Source organism: Lepidochelys kempii, chromosome 6 (assembly GCF_965140285.1).
Source record: "Lepidochelys kempii isolate rLepKem1 chromosome 6, rLepKem1.hap1, whole genome shotgun sequence".
In the NCBI taxonomy this organism is placed as follows: Eukaryota; Metazoa; Chordata; order Testudines; family Cheloniidae; genus Lepidochelys; species Lepidochelys kempii.
Window position 1 is genome coordinate 70,505,223 of NC_136385.1, and position 23,416 is coordinate 70,528,638.

Genomic DNA, 23,416 nt, shown 5'->3' on the forward strand with positions numbered 1-23,416 from the left:
ACACGTTGAGGCAAGTGCATATAAAGAATGGTGACACGGCAGTGCAGTTGTAAGGGGTGCTGCATTATTGTAGGGCTATCGCTCAAATGAGATGTTGTACCAAGGCCCTTCTTTCTTATGTCTGTTGGCTGCCCAGTTAGAAATTGAAGATCCAGGGCCCTTTACAGAAAAAAGTTGGGAATAATCCCAGTGCCCTGGCTAATAGACCCTTTTGCTATATAAATCAGGTTTCAATTCCCAAGTCTCTGGGTGAGCCATTACAGAGTACATAATGATAATACAGTGATCATATAAGCAAATGTAACTATCATCTAACTCAGTGGTTTTTCAACCCTAGGGGTCTGCAGACTATGTCTAAAATTTCCAAAGGGGTCCGCTCGTCCATTCAAAAAAATGTAGGGGTCCGCAAATGAAAAGAGGTTGAAAACTACTGATCTAATTCACTGCTTTGCAAACACTTTGGAATATCTAGCACATGAGAGGTGCTGAAAAAACTAACAAACCTATTTTGCTCAGTGCTGCATAACTCCAATTCCTCTGTAAACTGCATTGGCTGCCAGTAAACAATTCAGCACCTTAATTTTGATATATAGAAGCTATTTATAATCTAGACTTTAAACAGTTGATGAGTTGCCTTTTGCTCTATATTCACATCTTGTCAGGGACGGGTTGCCAGGTGGGTCTGCTCTCAGTCCCTGAATACTAGCAAGGAGGAGGATGCTGTGAGCTGTGTATTCCAATCAATTTATTTTATAATTATATGGTAAAAATGGGAAACTGAGCAATTTTTCAGTAAGTGTGCCGTGACACTTTTATATTTTTATGTCTGATTTTGTAAGCAAATAGTTTTTTAAATGAGGTGAAACTTGGGGCACGCAAGAGAAATCAGACTCCTGAAAGGGGTACAATAGACTGGAAAGGTTGAGAACCACTGTATTATATTGTGAGTAGATGTTTTGTGGGATTCAGAAAGAGAACTGTTTTGATAGAATAGTTATGTGAACATTGCCTCTATGGAAGAAGTACAGAATAAGAAAAACACAAGAAGTTCTCAACAATACCTGCCAGCTTTTCAGCTTATCCCAGAGGTGTCGAAACTCCTCGAAGTTTATTTTCCCTGAACCATCTGTCTGTGTTATGAGAGTTCAGGTAAAAAACAAATGTTTTAAGGGAAAGTTATCAAAACTCAGGTCAGAGTCCACTTCAAGAGAATATAAAATCTTATTTAGGATTTCCCTTATTATTAGAGGTGGGTGAATAGTACTGAAAAGTACTTTATGAACCCTTTTGTTAATTCTGAATTGCATTTAATTCCATGCTCATAAAATGTTGTCACTAGGTACAGAGCTCCTGCATTTGGTAGGAGAGGGGGTCCCTCCTGGAGATCTTTTAAAGTGTGTAGGATTGAGGTGTTCCAGTGCAGTGCTACTCAAAGTGGTGGTCCATGGGCCGAGCCATCGGCTGCCGGTCTGCGCACACATTGGAAAAAAAAATTGCCAGTCCCCCACACCAGATAGCTTGAGAAGCACTGTTCTAGTGGTATCTTTTCAAATAGTTTCAAATGTGGAAATTTACACATGAAGTTGCCAATTTAACTTGCCAATTTAAGTTTCATCCTGAAGAATAAAGCTCCTTCTGTTTTATATTTTCCATCTCTCTTAAAAAATCCACCAAAACAACCTAAGAAATCCTATACAACATTCTATTAAGGCTGCATAATTATGCACTCAAGTTGTATTTGCAAATTTCACTCTGTCCTTCTATGTATGTGCATAACAATCTTCTTTAATTACTTGATCACACATTATATATTGTGACAGGGTCGGACCAGATGGCTATAGGAGAGTAATAGAAGGCAGATATATGAACTTTGTCACAATATCAAATACAACATATTATACAGTTTTTCTACCAAAATGAATATGTACCATCTTGTAGTACTGTATATTATAGTGCATGCTCTGAGATTATCAAAATACTTTTATATAAAAAGTACACAGTAAGATGTACTTAACATATTACAAATTAAGGATAACAGAGAAATAGTGAAATTTTGTTGCATAAACTATAGCTACATTAGATATGATTTTTAAAGAAAAGATCTAATCTTTATGCTTCAGGACAAAAAGGTAACTAACGGCCAGGTTAGGAAGAAACTTCTGCAATGAGCTGGTTGTTGCATAATTGTCCACTCTGGAGTTTCTTCTGCTTTCAACTGAAGCCTGTGGTACTGGCCACTGTCGGGAAATAGGAATGTACAGAATATAAAGTATTGTTCTGCTTCCCTGTTATGTTATCTGATAAAACATGACCATGTAGATCACTGTTGCTACCACTGTTATATAATTGCAACAAATCTTGTACAAAGGTTGCCAAGTAAGGTGTCTATGGAAAGGTTATCATTTGCTGAATATAATTATGTTATTTGTGTGCATGTATCATTTTTGTATTTGAAGTTATGAGCATTGGCTCTATACTGTAATTCAAGTATGTTTGCTCCTGGGGTAACGCCCACAAGGTATTTAGCCTGCACATCTTGAAGGGACTATTCAAATTAAGTGGCTCATCAAGGAGCACTTAACTCACAACGGACCATGGAAGACACCTATCTACAGATAATGGACTTTCCTGCTATGAATAAGCGAAATTATGCAGGGACATGTGATTTGCCCATGTGACTCCAAACTCCATCTTGCTACCTGTAATTTTCCACCAGCTGTGCTGAGGGCTTTGTTTGAAACAATGAATTTCTCTTCACATGGCAGAAGCTATAAAAAGCTCTGGAAACTGCTTTGCCTCTTTCCTGCTCAAGCCTCTGGACCATGGACTTATACTGATGGGAGCATTAAAACCAAGGGACTGAGGACCTTCCAATGAGTTGGAAGCAACCAGGGACATGACTTAAGACAGCAGTTTATTCCATCACTGCTACGAGCCTGAACCAAGAACTTTGCAATTATTGTATGTATTTGATTCCTTTAACCATTTTTATCTCTCACCTTTCTTTCTTTTTCTTTTTCTTTTTCTTTTTCATAAATAAACCTTTAGACTTTAGATACAAAAGGATTGGCAACAGTGTGATTTTTGGGTCAGATATGAGTTATATATTGACCTGACTATGTGGCTGGTCCTTTGGGATCAGAAGAACTCTTTTATTTGATTAAATTGGTTTTAAAGAACAACTCATCTTTAAGTCTAGTGTTTTCAGTGGTGATATAAGGATTGAAATGCCTAAGGAAACTGCTTTTCTGACTTCTTGTTAGCCAGTGTGGTGAAACAGAAGTTTAGTTTTGTTGCTGATTTGGTATATCGTAAGGGAGAATAACCTCCAGTTTGGGGGTGTATCTGCCCTATTTCTGCAGCAGTTTGTCCCGAATTTGGTATTCTTAGTTGTGACCCACAGAGGCACGGTTATATTCCCGAATTTACAAAGCTGTATTTCAGGTAGTTCTGCAGCAAGTAGTGCAAGAAACTTAATATATCAAATAATCATCTATGATTTGAGAAGGATACGTCCATTAAGGCAATCATGCTGCGGCAGGACTCCAGCGCAAACCCTTTTGTCTTCAGGTCTTTGTCTGAAAGAAATAATCCCAAATGAAGAAACTGTACAAATCAGCAAGTATATCCTCCTATCTGATGTGACTCCATTCAAAGTACAAACCCTAAATCTACCTCTGACACCTTCCAAAAAATGTGTGACAGAGAAACTGACAGGTACTCAGGGCTATTACTGTTCCAAATTCTGGCTGAACTTTCTTCACCTCATATAGGCTAGATTAGCCCACACAGTGCTTTGAGTGAATCTCACTTTCTTTAGTCCTTGAACGAACACAGCCATGAGGTGAGAACTCAGTCCTAGACTAAATGGAAAGGACGCTACTGTGAGCAAATTCAGTCTGCTGGAGTCCCAACTGGGAATCCCACTACAGTGATAGTAGGAAGTTCTTAAACCATAACTGACATCAAGAGGCCACCAGTGTGAAGATGACACTGCAGGCAATGTCACAACTAGAGAGTTCCTTGGTCAATAATATTCAAAGACTGATGAGGAGGTAGAAAAAAGCTCAAACTCACGTTTTTTTAAAACGTTATTCAGAACACTTCTAAGTTCGTCAGCACTGATCTCCATGTCCTGGACAGAAAGGTGGAGAGAATGCCACAAATTATAACATTCAGTATGGAGCAGAAAGGGGTGCAGAGCATGGATTTCTTAATAATGCTAAGTTTTTTTCTCGGTGATTTTAGGTGCTGCAATATGCAGCAGAGAAAGAAGTCCAAGTTCATACACAGTACAGATACTGGCCCAAATCTTTGGCTGGACTGTTGACCATATCACTGGTAAAATGATAATAATAATTAATAAAAAGCTGGTGTAGCTGGCCATAGGAAGATTAAAAGATTAAAGGGCAACTTAAAGGATCCCCCCTGCACTGGAGATGACCTGCCTTATCAGCTGCTGTGCCACCCTGCACATCCACCTGTTGGCATGGGAGCACAGCTATCCAGGCTTGCTTGCACCCTGGGGATCCAAGTTAAAGCATTTCTGTCTTAAGTAGGGGACTGGATCAGCCCCACAGCTGTCCCAAGATCAGGGGATCGTCCAAGTTGTGCAATGTGTTTCTTAGTTTAGTGGACTTTTAGGATCTGAGTTATTCATAGAGAGTTAAAGTGAGAGGAAAACAACTTATTGAGCCTGATTGTCTCTTTACTTTTTCAAGTCTAAAATCAGAAGTAACTCCATGGAAGTCAGTGAAGTTACATTGGTGTAAATCAGTGCACAAAAGAACCATCAGGGCCATTAGCACTGTTTACACTGGCTAGGGAAACTGCTGACATCCTTCCAACAAGAACTATTAAATGTGGTTTGCTGGAAGGATGCTTTGCCAGCTAGTTTAGATGGGGTCATGTTAATGGTCTAGACCCACTCTATCCTTAAGTCATACTGAGTTCAAACCTTGTAAAACCCACGGGACATGCCTTAATGCTGGGATAGGTTGTGGGTATGTGTGTGTGCATGTACACAATTGTAGGTATTCTCTTTCTTGTTTTTTGGTCTTGTCTCTAACTCTCCTTCTTTTGCTCCTACATTCCTGCTTGTCATTCTTTAACTGTTTAAAAAACAGTACTAGAGGAATAAGTGTGAAACTTCTAGTGAAAAAAAAAAATTATTTAAAATTACTCAGGCCACAGCTTCCCCTGCAAGTTCTAGAACTTGTGGCTTCCCAGTGTTAGTTTTCTGTCAGGCAGAAATATATCATTTCATTTTTCTGAACTTTTAAAGTCAGTTTCATTCCGGTTCTGTACAAAGACTGATTCTCTAGCTAGAGAGATATAGATTCTCTAGAGAACAGATATAGATTCTCTAGAGAACAGATATAGAATCAGAAGTGGCAATGAAAGTTTCTTTTCCACAGCCCCACTCTGGAGAGATCTGCCTATAGGGGTGAAAGAGGGTGCAGTTTATTCTGTGCCCATTCAAACTGTCACCTCGCTGCTGAGACACGGAACCAGGTGACAAACAGTGCTAATTAAGTGATCCCCTATCCTCTGGGAATCACCAGCTCATTTCATACAGGCTATTGAACAGTCATTAGATGAACAGCCAGTAAATTCATGTCAAGAACACCTTGGGTCACACCTGACTCAATGAGCTAAAGGTAAAAGGTTTTCTATCCTATTACCAGGCCACCAAGCACTGCAGTTGTTGATCTGTTTCCATGTTTAATTTCCACAATTAAGCACCCACTGAGGAATATTTTATTTTTATTTATACATGTTAAGTGAAGTTGGTCAAGAAACTCCACATACTAGCAATGAAGCACAAAGCCAGCTTTAAATAAAGCTCCCTCTTATTTGCAAAAAGACTAAACAATGACAAGATATGGTTCCAAAACTACATTTAGGTCTCAGGCCTTCAGTGTATTACTGTACTGTGATTTGCTTGGTTTGAGACCTTGCCGGAGATCAGAGAGAGTTTCAAGTGTGTTTCGAATCTGCATAGAATCATAGAAGATTAAGGTTGGAAGAGACTTCCAGAGGTCATCTAGTCCAACCTCCTGCTCAAAGCAGGACCAACTCTAACTAAATCACCCCAGCCATGGCTTTGTCAAGCCGGGCCTTAAAAACCTCTAAGGATGGAGATTCCACCACCTCCCTAGGTAACGCATTCCAGTGCTTCACCATTCTTCTAGTGAAATAGTGTTTCCTAATATCCAGCCTAAACCTCCCCCACTGCAACTTGAGACCATTGCTCCTTGTTCTGCCATCAGCCACCACTAGCTCCATCCTCTTTGGAATGGCTGTTGATTTAACTGCTCTCAAGGTTAGTCTGTTACGAAAGATAGAGACTTCGACTGTGTACTCACATCTCCAGCAATCTGCTGGAATATATTCCTGAACTGCTTCTCTTCTTCGCTGTCCTTGTCAGCATTTGTTGGAGTGGGCTGCAAAGACACAAATATAATGTTGATGGGCTGGTGTGAGGGCCTTTGGGAGAGAGAAGGGGATCTCTGGGGCTGGATCAATCACTCACTTGTGACTGTCTGAAAATCCTTCATGAATTTGGAATAACATTTCAACTCCCTTTTCCCTCCCCAACAGAGTAGAACTTTTCCTATTTCAGGATCATTCCTTTGGGAACTGCTCTGGAGAGCAGAATGCCCTACAGCAAGGAACTGTAATAGTGCTTGTTACATTTTCCTGGTAGCCTTTGCAGAGCGGACTGGATGTACCACCTTTCTGTAAGACCTTCTGAAGAAAGTTGTGCTAATATCACATACGTTACAGATAAAAAAAAAATCTACCAGCCATTCAATCCATTCACCAGGAGCAAGTAGTTTGTTTCTTCAACACATTTTGTAGTGCTTTGTCCAGGCTAGTTTGAAGCAAGTCAAGTGACAGGCCTTCCTCTCAGGAAACTATTCCACAGTTTAAGAGGGCTGTTAGAAATTTTTCTAATGCCTAGTAGATTTCAAAATGTTTAAAAATGTTCCCCAATAACCATCATGTAGGTTTACTTGCTTAACTTCATCCCATTGCTCTTGTTTATCCCTTTAAACAATTACTCTCACTCTTTGCTGTTTCTGTTTAAATATTTGATTTCATTTCCTATAAAGGAAATATTTGGAGCAGAGGCAACATGCATGCCTCCCCCACCTTTGCTGCATGGATTGTACTGAGCATGCTCAGTAACATCTGCTGAAGCCTGCTGCCCACACTTCTCTCCCCACCCCCTCAGTTGGCAGGCATGGAGCACGCATGTTGTGGGGAGATCTGCTCTTGGGTCAAGTGCACTTTACTTTGACAAGTTCTAGTAATGAAAATACCCCTTTACCTATCTACTGAATAGAAGAATTTCAGTGAGGGTTCAGAGGCATAGATTATATATTGCCTGCAGCAGCCTTTTCCCCCAAGGCAGAATAGCCCATAGGGCAGCCTCTCTCTGTGACAGCCTCCCTCTTTTTCTTGCACATGCACACAAATCTGAGCATTACTAAGGGACAATTACTCACATGTCTTTAAAAAGGAAGCTTCACATTTTAGTTTTAATTTTGCATGCTGTTGAGTAACACTAATTACATATTAAATGCGAGTTTCCTCGTTGTAGTTAAAAACAAAAGACAGATTCAGGCATTCCCTGAAAATCCCACAGCAAAATAGCCCCATTTTCCATGCAGAGAAACCAACACCCAGACTCTGAACAACGCCGACTTTGGTTCAGTGCCTGAGCATTGTTGCTTAGGTGCTTCTCTAATGCTTTATAGAGACTGAAATTAGAGCAAAAAGAAAAGGAGTACTTGTGGCATCTTAAAGACTAACAAATTTATTTGAGCATAAGCTTTCGTGAGCTACAGCTCACTTCATCGGATGCATCCACTGAAAGCTTATGCTCAAATAAATTTGTTAGTCTCTAAGGTGCCACAAGTACTCCTTTTCTTTTTGCTAATATAGACTAACACAGCTGCTACTCTGAAACCTGAAATTAGAGTAATTCTCTAGGGGTAAACTCTGAATTCTCCAAGGTTTCTTTCTCTAACAGCCAGAGAAAGGAAAAAGAAATACATGTATAACTGGTTCCACTCAATCTTTTCCCACCTGTCCCCAGGACAGCCTGGGTGGGATTCACTTTTTCAGTACACAAAATCCTATTGTAGAATCCAGATTCTTCATCTGCCCAGTGGATAGTTTATAAGATCAATCCAAGTCTTCTCTCTCTTGAACCTTTCTGTATTTTCTGGTTATTTGTTTGATAAGCCTAGAAGACTATAAACAAGACTTTCTTCCTCTGATTATGAAACTAAATCACAGCAGAGCCTATTGTGTTAGGAAGTAATGATACTACAAAGGAGAACAGTTGACAAGAGTTTCCTATTTATGCCACTAATACATTAGGGCTGGAAAGGGAAAATAAGTCAGAGGGAAAAAAATATAGATTTTATTATAACATTTCTCTGATCTTTTAAATAAATATTTATACTGGAGTTATTTTTAGAAACAGCCCAATTTAGAACCCAACCATGCTGTAAAAACAGCTTTGGGTGACCTGATTGCAACTTGGTAACCTCCCAACTTAGCTAACAGATGGTGTAGTCCTGCGGTATAGCTAGAACTAAACTGTGTTGTATTATGTTCCTGAACTATACTGGAACCCTGTCAAGTCCAAGGCTGTAGGATGATTTGAAGATACAGTTTAAAACAGTGTTTTCACTTCTACAATGCAACTTAATATATGTCAGAAAACAACTGTATTGTAATTGGGTCCCCACTATCATAGTAATTGTTACAGCATAGACAGGACCTAGAGCTTATGATTGACATTCTCCTTGCAACAACTGTTTAAATATGGTTATTAATAGCAGTGTCTAGCATGTTTTTTCCTGACCATTGTGAAGAGCATTTTAAACTATTATGTAACCATGCTAGAGAATCAAGGGTACAGGCTACTCAGACGGATGCTAGAGAATAGTTTGGCTAGCACAGTTTTCAGGAAAACAATCCTTGAACGGAAGGGGCAGGAAAACTACACTCAGACCTTGCTAGCAGCAATTCTGTTCAGACTGTGCTAGCACCAACTACATATAAACCATGCTGGAGCAAGGTCAGGTCTTTACAGGGCTATACCATGATTATAACACAATTTGATGCCCTCTGCACAATTTATAACGGTGTTAGAGCACTACTGCATTGTAAAATACAATGCTGATACAATCACAGTAGAAATTGTACTGTAGACAAGCCTTGGTAATCAACAGGAGCCTCTTGAAGTCCACATGAGTTTATTTTCTACACACTGCCTGTACAACAGGTGCTGTTACAGGGAGATTGATCAGCAACTGATTGAATTACTTCTCTAATTGTAAAGGTGTCATCTTGCACAGTCTAGATCCGGGTAGTCAATAGACAAACCGTGGGCCAAATCCAGACCACCAGACACTTTTGAATGGACCATGAAATCTTTTTATTTATTTATTATCATTGTTATTGTTATTGCAGTGTGAAAAATGTTTCTCTGGAGTCTGGACCTTGACTATACCTTGACCAAGAAATTTGGACCTTGACAAAAAAATAGACTACCCCAGTCTAGATCATCACAAAAGATCAACATGTTTCCTATGAAACGAACCACTCTCTCCAACATAGGCATAAAATCATTGCAGGGACGATCTCTTCTGTCTCAATTTCAATATATCCACCGACTTGACTGAAAGGTCTAATGCAGTGTAGTTGTAGCTGTGTCAGTCCCACTATAGTAGAGACACCAGGTGGATAAGGTAATATCTTTTATTGGACTAACTGTCTCTCGAAGCAGAAGGCCCAACAAAAGATATTACCTCACCCACCTTGTCTCTCTGAAATTTCTAAATCAGCCAAAATTATGTCTGGATAAACCGTTATCAGTTTTAAAAGGGTTTTCCTTCTCTCATAATTCTCAGTTTCCTGGCCCCCACCCCGCCACTTCCCCATGCTAGCCAGACCAAGCTCCATTTTCTTCATGCCAACTCGTACAGAAACCTCATCGTTTTTCTTTTTCTCATCTCTGCTCGTTTTTTTCTTCTCCTTGTCAGATGCTTCATCAACTCTCAACTCCTTATTGCTGTTTGCTCTGTCAGAAACAAAGATGATTGGCTAGAGAGAGGAGGAAGAGAGCAAAGAGAAGAGAAGTGGAAGTTACATAATAGAGGAGGGCAAAGTGTTTGAGAAAATCCATTCTGTGACCATGCTCATGCTGCAACAGCTCCCATCACAGAAAGGGTACCAAGTGTGGTAACAGCTGAGACTGCGCCAAAGGTGGCTCTGAAGTTACTGTTCTCATCATGCTAAAAAGTGATACTCATGCTGTTAATACTCCTTGTGCAAAAATAGGAATTAGTTCTCCTTGTACAGGAAAGCCATTTATGCAGTAAACACTCCCTGGTTTTAGGAGCAAAAAAAGAGGCCAGCCACATTCTTTGTTGTACTTTAATTAGTGTGACCAGATGCCCCGATTTTATAAGGACAGTCCTGATATTTGGGGCTTTGTCTTATATAGGCGCCTATTAACCCCCACCCCCTGTCCTGATTTTTCGCACTTGCTGTCTGGTCACTCTAACTTTAACAGCCCTCACACAGAAAGGGTGGCAACACTGCAGTAGCAATAAAGGCCACCTGCACTACAATAACTCCCATGCAGAAAATGAGCTAAGTTGTTAGTATGGAAATGTTTTATCTTTGTACAGTGCATGTGTTTGATTCCTTCCCAGTACTGACTTGTGAGGCATTCAGGCGCAAAGCGCAATTGCTTTCTTTGCTTTTCTTTAATGTTTTCAAAGACAGAAACGATTGCTCTGCTCTTGCCGGACATGCTGTGTATTTTTTATGTGCTCACCTGATTTTGGATGTTTTATGGACTAGGACGTAAATGGTAATTTGCAAATAACAGTCCAAACAGGAGTTTACCGAATTAATCCTTATAACTTGTTTCAATGGGGTTTATTTTTGCATCCCCCAAATGGAAAAATAGCATAATTCTCACATCACTACCTACTTTCAAGGTAGAGAATACTTTGTAGCTGAGTGTGTTGTAAGGGATGGGTGGGAGAAACCCATAGCTTACTAGAGAAGGGGGATGGCAGCTGGGTTAGACAGCTGGTGGGAGTTTGGGGAGCAGGACTTTGTGGCAGGAAAAGTGGCAGCATTTGACAGTAGAAGGTGGATACTAGGACATTTGTCTGGAGCAGGGTTGTGTTGTGCTGGAAAGGGAGATACCGGGAGAAGGGTCTGGAGCTGGGAGTGAAGGAGAGGGTTTATGGCGTGTTGGGGTAACAGGTCAGAAACAAGACCCAATTCCATGAGCTGCTGGACACCTTCAGCTGCCACTGAAAACAATGGGAGTCCTGGGTGATCAGCATCTGGATCAGGCCTATAGGGATGGAAAGTTTCAGAGGTGCTATCTTCTCTGTGCGAGCTGAGTACACTATCCTGCAAAGCTCTTATTAGCTATACAATAGGAAGACAAAGCCATCACTGCCTATGGTAGAGTATAATTGCAGAAAGCTGCAGGAAACTAGCTCTAACACCAATCAAGTTCCCATATGCAGATAACTCACTCTGACATTGGCAAAAAGTTCAAGCTTCTGTGATATCATTAGGCATTTAACAAGAGTGCAGCACCACTTTAATATAACCTCATGCTTGTTACCCTACTCAAGCCCAGCACTTTTCAGGTCTATTGAAGCAGAGACCCACCTTGCCTTTTTTCTTTTTCTGAACCAAAAAAAAAAGTGATATTAGTAAACACAGTTGTAGATTTAATATAAATTGTACAAAGTTATACTGTACAATGTCATTCTTGCTCTCTCTTGTTTATTTTTGCCATTTAGCTACATTCATACATCTTTCACATCTGAGCTCCATGGAGTGACATATAGAAAGGTAGGAATTGCCATACCAGATCAGATCAGTGGGTTCATCTCATCCACTGTCCTGCCCAAACTGAGAAACCTCCACCTCAGCTCTAAGTGTTCCCCTCTTTACAGGAAGCAGGGTACTGGAGATTGATACAACCGTGTCCACAAACCAATATCAAGATGGTGGGGCTATTTTAAGCCTACCAGTCTTGAAAGTGTTCATTTAACATTACAGAAAATGAAAGGGTGACTTAGTGGTAGGCAAGGGTCAATTAAATTATGTCCTGCCTGAGTTGAACTGAGTACCCATCATTCCTTCCATTTTATTATATCAGTCCTTGTCTTCCCCCTTCTGAATATGTTGCAGCTAGCTCAAATAAAAGAGTTAACAGTTTGTAGGGATAACTGATATTAATTAAAATCACTGCTACCGTTTGGAGACATTTGTAGAATACTGGTACTTATCATCACACGCTTTTTCAAAAGGAGCCACAAAGAAACATTGTTCTGACTTTATCAGATGAGAAGTCACTTTCACACTGAATACTCTACAGCACAATCTAGACTTTCTACAGTAAACTAGCATTCTCAATTTACAGATGAAGAGGTTCTCTACAAGGCCTTTATTGTACGTTCAGTTACAGTGCAAAATGAAGTTGGTGAGGACACATGTGATAGTGAAATGTCCAGATCTGGTTAGTGCCTAAAGCACTAGCCTTCCATTACTGAAAGTAGGCTTCAGGTCTGGCATGAAGTCTTACGTCATATGATGTGGTCTCTCCATACATAAAACATAAGAATGGCCATACTGGGTCAGACCAATGGTCCATCTAACCCAGTATCCTGTCTCTGACACCAGCCAGTGCCAGATGCTTCATAGGGAATGAACAAAAACAGAGCAGTTATTGAATGATCCATCCTCTGTCATCCAGTCCTAGCTTCTGGCAGCCAGAGGTTTAGGAGCACTCAAGCATGATGTTATGTCCCTGAACATCTTGGCTAATGATGGATGGATCTATCCTCCATCAACTTATCTAGTTGTTTTTTTTTAACCCAGTTGTACTTTTGGCCTTCACAGCATCCTGTGGCAATGAGTTCCATCGGTTGACTGTAGGGCTAAATGATAAGATAGCTGCTCAATTAGAGTTAATGGGAATTGATGTTAATGGGACCATGAGGTGCCTGCCCTTGGCCTCTTGTTACTTATTTTCTTAGATGTGACACTCTTTCCTACTTTCACACACAGAAGGGACCGGGGTAGTGACCCAGTATACTGTTTGTATGACATCAGACAGTAAAACATTGCATGTAATAAACTGAAAGCAAAATATACTCACAGAAGGACGTTCTGCTTCTATCTTGTTTTCAACTTCCCTAGAGAGAGGAAAAATTGTTTTGAAAGAAGAAAAGGGCCACCCTCCTACACTGTTTCTGTAACTGGTTTGGAGAGAGCCACTTGAACTTTCAAATGAGAACTTGAGTTATGATTCAAATCGGCTTCTCTTTCTATAGTGACAAAGTCTAGACATGGCTCTCTGTTCACAAACTGAGCTGTGTATCCAAATACTGTCTATGACAGTGTGCCACAGCTTGGCATGCATCCTGTAAAATCTGAGGTTGGCAGTGCCAGTGAGTTTTGTCAGCTGGGGAAAACAAAACAAGCTAATTAGCTCTGAGCAAAGTGAAACCAGCTACCAAGTTTACTCATCTTTGGAGGAAGACAGGACCACCCAGGGAGTGTAACCTATCGGGGGAGTGAGGGATGAACACTAGAAAAGAAATAATTGCTTAATTCCATGATGTTTCCCTGATGGCCGAAGTTAGATCCAGCTCACAAATTCAGGCAGGCAAAAAGTATCCTTCTTCCAAGGCATAAGAAACTGCTTCTTTTTCATAAGAGACCTAGAAACCTAAATAAAGAAGAACTCTGTGTGTGTGTGCGCATGGATGTAAGCGCGCACACGCAAGAAGTATGTGTGTTTGGGGGGGAATAGGGGGGCCATGTGGTTCATCCGCTTCTTTAGAGTCAAATAACTGGCCCTTGAACTTACTCTGAAAGGCTTCTTTTTTCTGAGAAGACCCTCAGGATGAACTCTCCCTCCTGGTGAGATTCATATGTCGATGGGATGATGACATACTCGTTGGGAGGCAGCCGGAAGCGTTCAGAGATTTCTCGCATGTTTATATATGACTTACTTCTAGCTTTGGAGGCATTGTAAAGGAAAAAATCCTTTTGTAAGTGCTGCTTGTTACCATGCATCTGTAAACAAAAGAATCAAACATCCCATCTTCAGCGTGATCTTACATAGCTCCCAGGCAGATCCCACACAGACAGCACATGACCTTGGCAGAAAATGCCTGTGCAATTAAAACTTTTTCTTTGAAATACAAGGTACAGGAGGCTGGTAATAGATATAGACCCTTTTATCTTAAGTCACCAACTAGGTCCCCTCTAACTGGAAGTTGTTAGCATTTGATGGCTGCTGTGTGGCCTACCTGAAATGTGTTGGTGGTCTCATTTGTGTTGCTAAAATGATGGTATCCACATCACAAAGCCACAGGCACAAATGGCACTAACTGTTAACTTCTTGGCAGCACAGAGGCCAGGACTGAATGAGCCTGGAGAAAAAACTACCTTCTTAACCTCTACAGCAGAAGTGAGCAAGCTTTTTAGCCCGAGGGCCATATCTGGGTATGGAAATTGTATGGTAGGCCATGAATGCTCATGAAATTGGGGGTTGGGGTGCGGGAGGGGGTGAGCGCTCTGGCTGGGGGTGCGGGCTCTTGGGTGGGGCTGGGGCTGCAGGAGGGTGCTCCGGGCTGGGACCGAGGGGTTCGGAGGGCAGGAGAGGGATCAGGACTGGGGCAGGAGGTTGGGGCATAGGGGGGCTCAGGGGTGCAGGCTCCAGGCAGCACTTATCTCAAGCAGCTCCCAGAAGCAGCAGTGTGTCCCTCCTCTAGCTCCTACATGGAGGCATGGCCAGGCGGCTCTGCACACTGCCTCATCCGCAGGTGCTGCCCCTGCAGCTCCCATTGGCCTTGGTTCCTGGCCAATGGGAGCTGCGGGGGCGGCGCTTGGGGCACAGACAGCATGCAGAGCCCCCTGGCTGCCCCTACACTTAAGAGCCGGAGGAGGGATATACTGCTTCTTCTGGGAGCCGTGCAGGGAGGGATAGCTCAGTGGTTTGAGCATTGGCCTGCTAAACCCATGGTTGTGAGTTCAGTCCTTGAGGGGGCCATTTAGGGATCTGGGGCAAAAATTGTGGATTGGTCCTGCTTTGAGCAGGGTGTTGGACTAGATGACCTCCTGAGGTCCCTTCCAACCCTGATATTCTATGATAAACCCCGGATCCCATTCCCTGGTGAGAGCTCAAAGGGCCAGATTAAAACATCTGAAGGGCTGGATGTGGCCCCTGGGCTGTAGTTTGCCCACCCCTGCTCTACAGATTGTCCCTCCAGAAAGGGTTGAAGCATGTTGATAAGGGTCATTGGTGCACTGCCACTGCCATATATGTTCTCTGGATAAACTGAAGATTTCATTGTCCAGGGCTGTCAGTTGGGCATCTTTTACCAGCACTAAATTCAATTTAAAATCTAATTTGAATTAAAAAAGAATTCTCAAATTCTTTTTGAGAATAAAATTTCTAATAACTTTTGCTAAATTCTACCCACAACTAGCTTAATTTTGCAATACTATTGTGCTGATAAAGAGATCAGATCCAAAAGAGTCTGGCTGTTTTACAGGATCAGTGTTTGTCCCCTGCTGTTTTCAGGCTCCAAGTGAGAGATCCGTTTCTCTTTATTAATGCTGCTTGCAAAGAGTCTACTTCCAGGGTTGTGGGCACTGTAACAATGCTCTGTTACTTCCAGGATCCCTGCAACGCTGCAGGCTAATATAGCGTGTATTTTGAGCCGAACAGCAGGGAAACCTACTGCTGGATGACTCTTCCCTCATCAGCAAGTGTCAGGATGGCAAAATAAGAAGACAAGGTTTAACAGCCCAGTTAACAAGAGAAATATATAAAGATATATTTGTAATAAACTAGGCTGATTATGTTACACATAATATAAAATTAAGACACTGCCCTTTGGTGCTGGGCATGATGGAAGATGCAAAACCACCTAACTTCTATAGCAGCCTGGTGGGCAAAATGAAAATTCTGCACCAGATAAATAAAAACTTCAATTTGTAATTAACTATGAAAATAATGCAATTAGTATAAATGGTGGATTCTCTGTAATATGAAGTCTTTAAATCATTATTTGAGGACTTCAGTAACTGAGCCTGAGGTTAGGGATCTATTACAGGAGTGGGCCGAAGAGGTTCTGTGGCCTGCAGTGTGCAGGAGGTCAGACTAGATGATGGTTCTTTCTGGCCTTAAAGTCTGACTCTATAAGTACAGTATGATTACATTAAATACTCTGATTTTATGTCCAGTTTACCTTTCTCTCTGTAGATTCTCCGTGTGCTACAGATTTTTTGTTATTGGCAAGACATAACTGCATCATAATTGATGGGGGAAAGCTGCAGGTTTTGGCAGCTTAGTAGGGACGGTAGGGCTTTTGGGAAGAGATTGAGAGATGGTTTGGGATTCTGAGCTAAGCACATTCGCTAGCTGTTTTCTGCTGAAATGATCAGCTGTAAAATAATCAGCAATGACAATATTCAAAATATGATCCTGAAATTTCACAGTTAACACACCATTGAGATGGACAGTTCATACCTCCCTTGGTGCTATTGTTCCAGACTATCTGAAGGCTCAGGTTTATTTGGAATCATAAGGGCTGGGAACATACATTTTTTTAAATGACAGCTTTAGGCTTTGGCTACACTAGCACTTTTGTCTGCAAAACTTTTGTCAGTCAGGGTGTGAAAAAAACACACCCCAACTAACATAATTGTCACTGACAAAAGCGCTGGTGTGGACAGCTCTATGTCTGTGGGAGAGTGTCTGTGGGGGTGATTTAATTATGCTGGCGGGAGAGTTCTCTCTGTGAGGTCTGTAGTGTAGACAAAGCCCTAATTTCCAGAAGATAATTCTGCAGCAAGGAGTGAATTCTGCAACTATATAGCAAGCTCCATGCTGCAGAAGACACAGGAACCTGGCATATCTTTAGGAGGTAAAGAAAGCAGTCTGCAGGTTTTATAGGGTTTAGCTGCATGGAACACAACAGCCAGATGATGGTTATCATTGGTCCATGGTTTCAGACTGTAAAAGACATGAGTGGGATCCATACTTAATAGATGAATATTGAGGAAAGGGAAAAGGAAAGAAAATATAAAATGAGAAATAAGAAGAGAAGATGTGAACTCACAATGTAGCTAATTGATACTCAAAGCAGAAAGGGTAAGATTGTCACTTGTGCTAAAACACTGAAAACAAGCCCAGCCAGCTTACACAGACAGGCACAAAAGTTACGTTATCTGAGAACTTTACACCATGATGTCAATTCTTCTTCCATTCAGCTCATACCTCTTTTGGCACCTGAGAGAGAAACAAAGCAGGGAAACTGTTAGGGATGCAGGGGGAGTGCACTTATTTATTTTATCTAGCTTTGTAAGAACACATAAAGTGTTTGTCCTAGTTTCTAGGCATGCTGCCATCAATTTTAAGTTCCTCAAATCACATAAACATTCTAACCAACCTCACTCCTTTACGTAAAAAAAACCAACCTCCCTTCAAACTCTCTTGGCTCCCCTGCAAAGTAAATCAAGATTAACAGTAAAACATAGGTTTGGAAAGTGCTGAACAACACCATTTCCCATTGAAGTCAACAGGAAGTGAAATTGCTCAATACCTTTGAAAATCAGGTCATGTACTTCTGTCTATCTCACCTCACACTTTCAGTGATTGTCATCACCATTACAGGGTACTGCCAGTGGCGATGCAGTCTTTGATTCTGATAGGCGTAAATCCCCTGACCAGAGAGAAGTTCGGGATGCTACTGAGGAGCAATGTGGGGAAGTCGGGAATGGGGATTGGAAAGGGATCTTTCTAGGTAAAGTGACACAAGGCAAATTCCTATCTGTAAATTAATATGGACTAAATGAATACAGAGACCTGAATTTCCCTACTCTCTTAGTTTCATCCACTCTAGAAGAGTTTCTTTCAGGTACCACGTTCTCTCTCCAGCCACTGAATAGTAAAAGCTGCCACTCCTCATTCTTTCAGTATTGTTATGAGACTGCTTAGTCCCATTTACTGATAGGCATTACTGATACAATTTCTGGTTTGGTTTTAGACCAATCTTTACCATGAAAGGCCTGCCATAACAGACCTACTAGTAAATATTAGATAATATTTTATTCCCATTTTCTTGCATCTTCTCTGGAAGATGGATACACATGCTTGCCACAGGGATAATTTTTTAAAAGTAGTAGAAATCAACTTCTTGCTGGAATCCTTGAAAATCTTTGTGTTTAAAGGCAAAATCTACAGTTAATGTAAACTAGGCTACATTATAAAATTAGCTACAGTCCATGGAGGATTTGTACTGTTGGGCTGCAATTTGGGATCAGCTGAACTGTGTGGCACTGGCGAAATGAACAGCATCCTGGTAGTAATGGTACCTCATATATGGCAAAGCCAATAGTGAGGAGGTTGGCTCCAAGTTTGCGCTCTTTTCTTCTGTTTTTCTGCATCAGTGCAACCAGGAAGCTGCAGACAACCTCATTATCTTCAGGATCATCATCCTCCTCCAGGAGCTCCAAGCGATACTGAGGATTGGTCCAAAATGTATCTGCAAAACCCCAGACACCGCCCCCCACAAAATTAATATAAAACTTCAGTTCTTTAAGATGATACTCATTGGCTAAGACTTCTATCTTCTATTTATCTCCTATATTCACTCCTGGTTTTCAGTTCTTGGTAGACAGGTCAAAAACTGAGTTAATCTCCTTTTTTACACATTCCTTGGGCAGAAGTTGATTTCTGCAAGCAAAGATGGAAGCTGGCCTATACAACAAGTGACTCTTCACCATATGACTCCTTTATGGGGCTATATGCGTATTTTGCATACTCACTGATATTAGCGCTGTTACTGATGGTAGACAGTTTGGTTTACCTTGTGTAGTAGCCATTCTACTGTATTCCATACAGCAGGGCTTCCCAACCTGTTTGAAAGAAGGCTCCTGTTTCCAGTAAGAAGTATTACTGACACCCCAGTCATCAAGTCTTATTTGTCTTAGTACATTATAGCTTTACATTAGACATTTTTTTTGGAATACAATGCCAAAACCTAATTGCTACGACTCCTCACCTCTCCAATATGTGTCTTGCTTAACTTGTGGTGGGGAAGCCTAGACTTGCAGTAAGATGAGCTAACAAAAGAATAATCTGGTGTACTTTTCCTGTTTTTTCTCCAGTTCCATGCAAAGAGGAACTTCTGCAAGATAAGCCAAAGCATCCATTCTACTCCCTGTTGTTACCTTTGCTGGTTCAGAAAATAATTGATTTAATGGTTCGTTTCACATTCTAGTGAAGATAGGATTTTATCAGATTGACACTGCCCTATTTCAGAACATCCACCCCTTCCCAACAAACAATCTGCGAGGCAAACAAGAGTATCTTGCATTTATAGTATTTAGAGAATTTTGCATCTTTAAGCCCTTGATGATTTACAAGCTACGCACTGTAAAACTGAAACCACCACTAACTTAGAAACCCTACCACATGTCTATAATTTCAGCCAACACTGAAATGCTGCTATCCCTATGTGAAATGCTGCAGTTGTTTTATGGCAACATTGCAAATGTGTACAACAACCGAGGACAGAAAGTGAAGACTATATATCTCACTGAAACTCCTGAGGAAACTGAAATTGGGAGAATGTAAATATCTACAATGAAATTAGGCAAGCACACAGAAGTTAACATCTGTTCTCTCACAACAGGTGCCACAGAATATTTGAACAACAAATAGTTAGGGCCTTTTGGGTTTACATCTCTTTTGGTAAAATGATACGTCCAGGAATACAGTGTTCCTTCATGCCATACTGTGCTGTTACCTCAGGACTCAGGAATGTGCCAACTACCAAATCAACAACTCAATTTTTGCAGAATCTGAATTTTTTCCTAGATCAAGTGCTGATTAGGCTGCTGCATGATTCTGCATAGCCTGTGAAATCTGACACGACCACAGGCCAAGGGAGTTTGGTTCTACTAGAAGAGATTTTATTCACCTGGATAATTGCGACAACCTCCTGCGGAACAGCCTCTCACCCAACGCCCCTCATTGACTGAAACTGTCCAAGTTTGGAGCTTATCAGCCTCCAGAGTATCAGGTGTGAGGTTACACATCTCCAGCTTTGTGAAGTACCTCATGAAATCGTCAAATGACATCCTAGAGAAGCAGGGAGGGGGAAAGGAGAAAATAATGGGTAACCAAAGAATAGGGGTGGACAGATAAGAAAACTTGGATTCTGGGTTCATATTGAAAATGGATCCCATAAAACCAATTTCCCCACCCCAAAATCTCAATTACACAAAACGGCGTGTAGGAAATTAAGTTTATAAAGATTAAGGATCATGTCAATTTCTGTGCCCACCTCCTTGTGCACCACTTTGAAATAGTCCATATAATAGACGCTCTGTCATTCCTATTAATATGGAAACTTGGCAGTCCTTTTTCTTCCTGGTTCCACCCTGGTTGCTGTTTGACAAGGGCAGACTAATTAGATTCGTGGTGCCCTAAAATGCTGTGTGTATGGAAAATCCAACTGAATTTCCTCACCCTCTTGTCTCACTGCTGGAAGAGCACGACCAGGATGGCTTGGACATTGACAGTATGACTGTGTAGGAATCAAAAGCATGAGTTCAAGTAGTCAATAATGGGTATGCACGAAAGCTCATGCTCTAATAAATTTGTTAGTCTCTAAGGTGCCACAAGTACTCCTGTTCTTTTTGCGGATACAGACTAACAAGGCTGCTACTCCACAACTTTAGGATGTTTGAAATCTAGATTCAGATCTGCTTCTGAATTTTGTGGCTTGACATTACCTCCCATTTATTTATTTATTTGGATTTATTTAAAAATATCCAACACAAATTAAATAATTTATTTTTGTCTTCTAAAGATACAGTAGGTTTGTGCTACCCAGTTTTTCCTCTCATAACATTCTCTTTGAATATGCCTCCTCTGTGTCACCTACAAGCTCCATCTACACTTGGAACTGGGGGTACGATTCCCAGCTTGAGTAGACATACTCATGCTATCTCTCATTGAGCTAATGCTCTACAAACAATAGTGTAGCTGCAGTAGCATGGGCAGCAGTGACTGGCGGCACAGGCTAGCTGCCCTGAGTACATCCCTTCCCCTCCGGACCTTATCGGTACATACTCAGGGCAGCTTGCCCATGCTGCCGCTTGCTGCTGCCTGAGCTATCGTGGCTATTCTTCTATTTTTAGCATGCTAGCTTGATGAGAGCTCGTGCAAATATGTCTACTCAAACTGTGAATCACATCTCCTGCTCCAGGTGTAGATGTAGCCTTCTAGTGAATGCCTCCTGGAGGTGCAGAAGACACAGAGATATTGGTTGCCCTAGAGATTTTATACTGATTATTTCAGTATCTTTTAACTCTGCCAATAATCTGGAAGTACAGAGAATAATCCCTCTGAAATTAAGTTTATTATTGTAGGGGACAGCATATACTGTCTTCTGGGGCAGAACATACTAGGTTCATATCGGGAAGCACATGCTCATCAGATCACCGGTAGTAAGAATGTCCGTGCAACCTTAACTTATGGAGTTATGGTTCTTTTTGGCGTCTCTAGGAACTCTCATGTGTACCCAGTCAAGCACAGACATGGAAGCACTTCTGGGAAAACACAAGTTCTGAGATGGAAGAAGGTGTATCCTCACCAGAACTCCCCATCCTCTGCTATTCTGTACTGTAGTCGGATTTTCTCTGCTTTGTCAATTAAGTTCCACTCGTCTGAACTGCAAAAGAAGAAACAGGAATCTCTTGCACTTTGCAATACACAGTTATTGAAGAAATTGTTAATACTTTATTGTAAGCCCTATTGTGTTCAAAGCCAACAGCTGGCACAAAAATGTCCAAATTCTTAATCATGTTACAGCCATGAATGGCAGGTTTTTTGTTACTATATCTGCAACTATCCTAGTCAGTTTCCCTCTTCCTGCTCCTTTTAATGCTGATATGACAGACAAGTTTGATTCACTGTTCTTATTTTGTGCTATCAACTTTACCATAATCACTACTTTACCACTTCCCCACAGGCAGGCAAGTGTGCACACACTTCAGGTTTTAGTTCTATTTCATGCTTATGGCACTCAGCAATTTGCGGTACTGTCATTATTCTGTTTGGGTCAGAGATGGAAAGTGTTGCAAACTCCAGTCCTATTTTAAGAGTGATAGAGGGTCCTATTTGCAAAACTCAGTGAGGAATCTCTTTCCTTCTTTCACACACACTGTCTCTCTCTCTCTCTCTCTCTCTCTCTCTCAGATCCCTGTTCCTCCTGCTATTCAGTGCACTCATGGGCGGCACATGAACTGCCCCTGCGGGGAGGCTAGCCCCCACCTGGGCCCCTTGTGCCCGAGGCCCGTCCCCTACCCCCGCCAGAGCCCCAAGACCCACACTGTGGCTGCTGGCCCCTGAGCCCCAGGCCACCCCAGCCTGCCCTCCCGGGTGCCCCCAGCCCCAGAGCGCTGGGCGGGTGGCCCCAGCACTGGGCAGCCCAAGCACCGGTCCCGGCTGCCCCAAGTCCTAGGCCACTGGCCGGCCCACTCTAGCCCCAGCCACAGCCCGCTTCGGGGACAAGGAGCAGCCTGGGCTGGGGTCATGGGGGAAGAGCGGCAAGCAGAAGGCGGTCATGGGGATGGAGCATGGGCAGGGCCACGCCTGGCTGTTTGGGGAGGCTTAGCCTATCCTCACCTGGGATGCCCGTTGCCCATGAGTACATTAGAAGATTACCTCCCATTCCAGGTCACAGTCTTGTCTATGTCTGCAACAGAACTCAATAGGCAGGAAAAGCTCTTGGCTGAACTATTAAGCCATGCTCTTTCCTCTCTCCCTGTCATCAAGATTCCCCTTCCCAAGTAGATTTCGTATTTTCTTAAAATCCTGTCTTGCCTAAAGTAGTCCCTCAGCTAAGCACTCAGTGCAGCCTCCAGAAAAATAGATACTTTCATATTCCAAGTACAGGTGTCAGTACAAGAGCACAGACACTGCATACACCTCATTTTCATCTTAGGATGCAATCACAGAACAAGCACAATGTGTTTAAAGTGGAATGACTTTTTTAACCACACCCTATAGATTCCTAGGTTTGCTTTTCACCTACTTGTCACTCCAGGCTCCTTTCCATTCCACTTGTCCCCAGGGGTTCCTTAGCCGCACTAGCTTTATTTTTCCAGCTTTAAATGATGTCTTGTTGAAAAAGAAAATACGATTGAATAAATTAATTAGTCTTGCATGGGCTCAGAAGGAAATGTACTACATGTTGAATCACTCATGCCCACTTCCTGCAGCACTTATGTATTCCTTAGAGGTCTCCTACCCCTCCAG

At 41.8% G+C, this 23,416-nt stretch overlaps 1 protein-coding gene across 2 annotated transcripts in view; it reads right to left on the reverse strand.

The window, feature by feature from the left end:
* Window positions 1–23,416, reverse strand: part of CAPN3 (calpain 3) — a 73,902-nt gene that overhangs the window by 23,957 nt on the left and 26,529 nt on the right. Inside the window, exons 8-19 of one of the 2 annotated variants that reach the window (XM_073348627.2) lie at window positions 23,193–23,278; window positions 21,750–21,827; window positions 20,070–20,230; window positions 18,460–18,629; window positions 17,363–17,374; window positions 13,940–14,148; window positions 13,226–13,262; window positions 10,015–10,128; window positions 6,369–6,446; window positions 4,078–4,135; window positions 3,514–3,578; window positions 1,062–1,130 (exon numbers count right to left, since the gene is read on the reverse strand). In XM_073348627.2, coding sequence (XP_073204728.1) covers window positions 1,062–1,130; window positions 3,514–3,578; window positions 4,078–4,135; window positions 6,369–6,446; window positions 10,015–10,128; window positions 13,226–13,262; window positions 13,940–14,148; window positions 17,363–17,374; window positions 18,460–18,629; window positions 20,070–20,230; window positions 21,750–21,827; window positions 23,193–23,278 — 1,137 coding nt within the window. Of the gene's footprint in view, window positions 1–1,061; window positions 1,131–3,513; window positions 3,579–4,077; window positions 4,136–6,368; window positions 6,447–10,014; window positions 10,129–13,225; window positions 13,263–13,939; window positions 14,149–17,362; window positions 17,375–18,459; window positions 18,630–20,069; window positions 20,231–21,749; window positions 21,828–23,192; window positions 23,279–23,416 lie in introns of those variants that run through there. The other variant, XM_073348626.1, reaches the window with a different exon arrangement.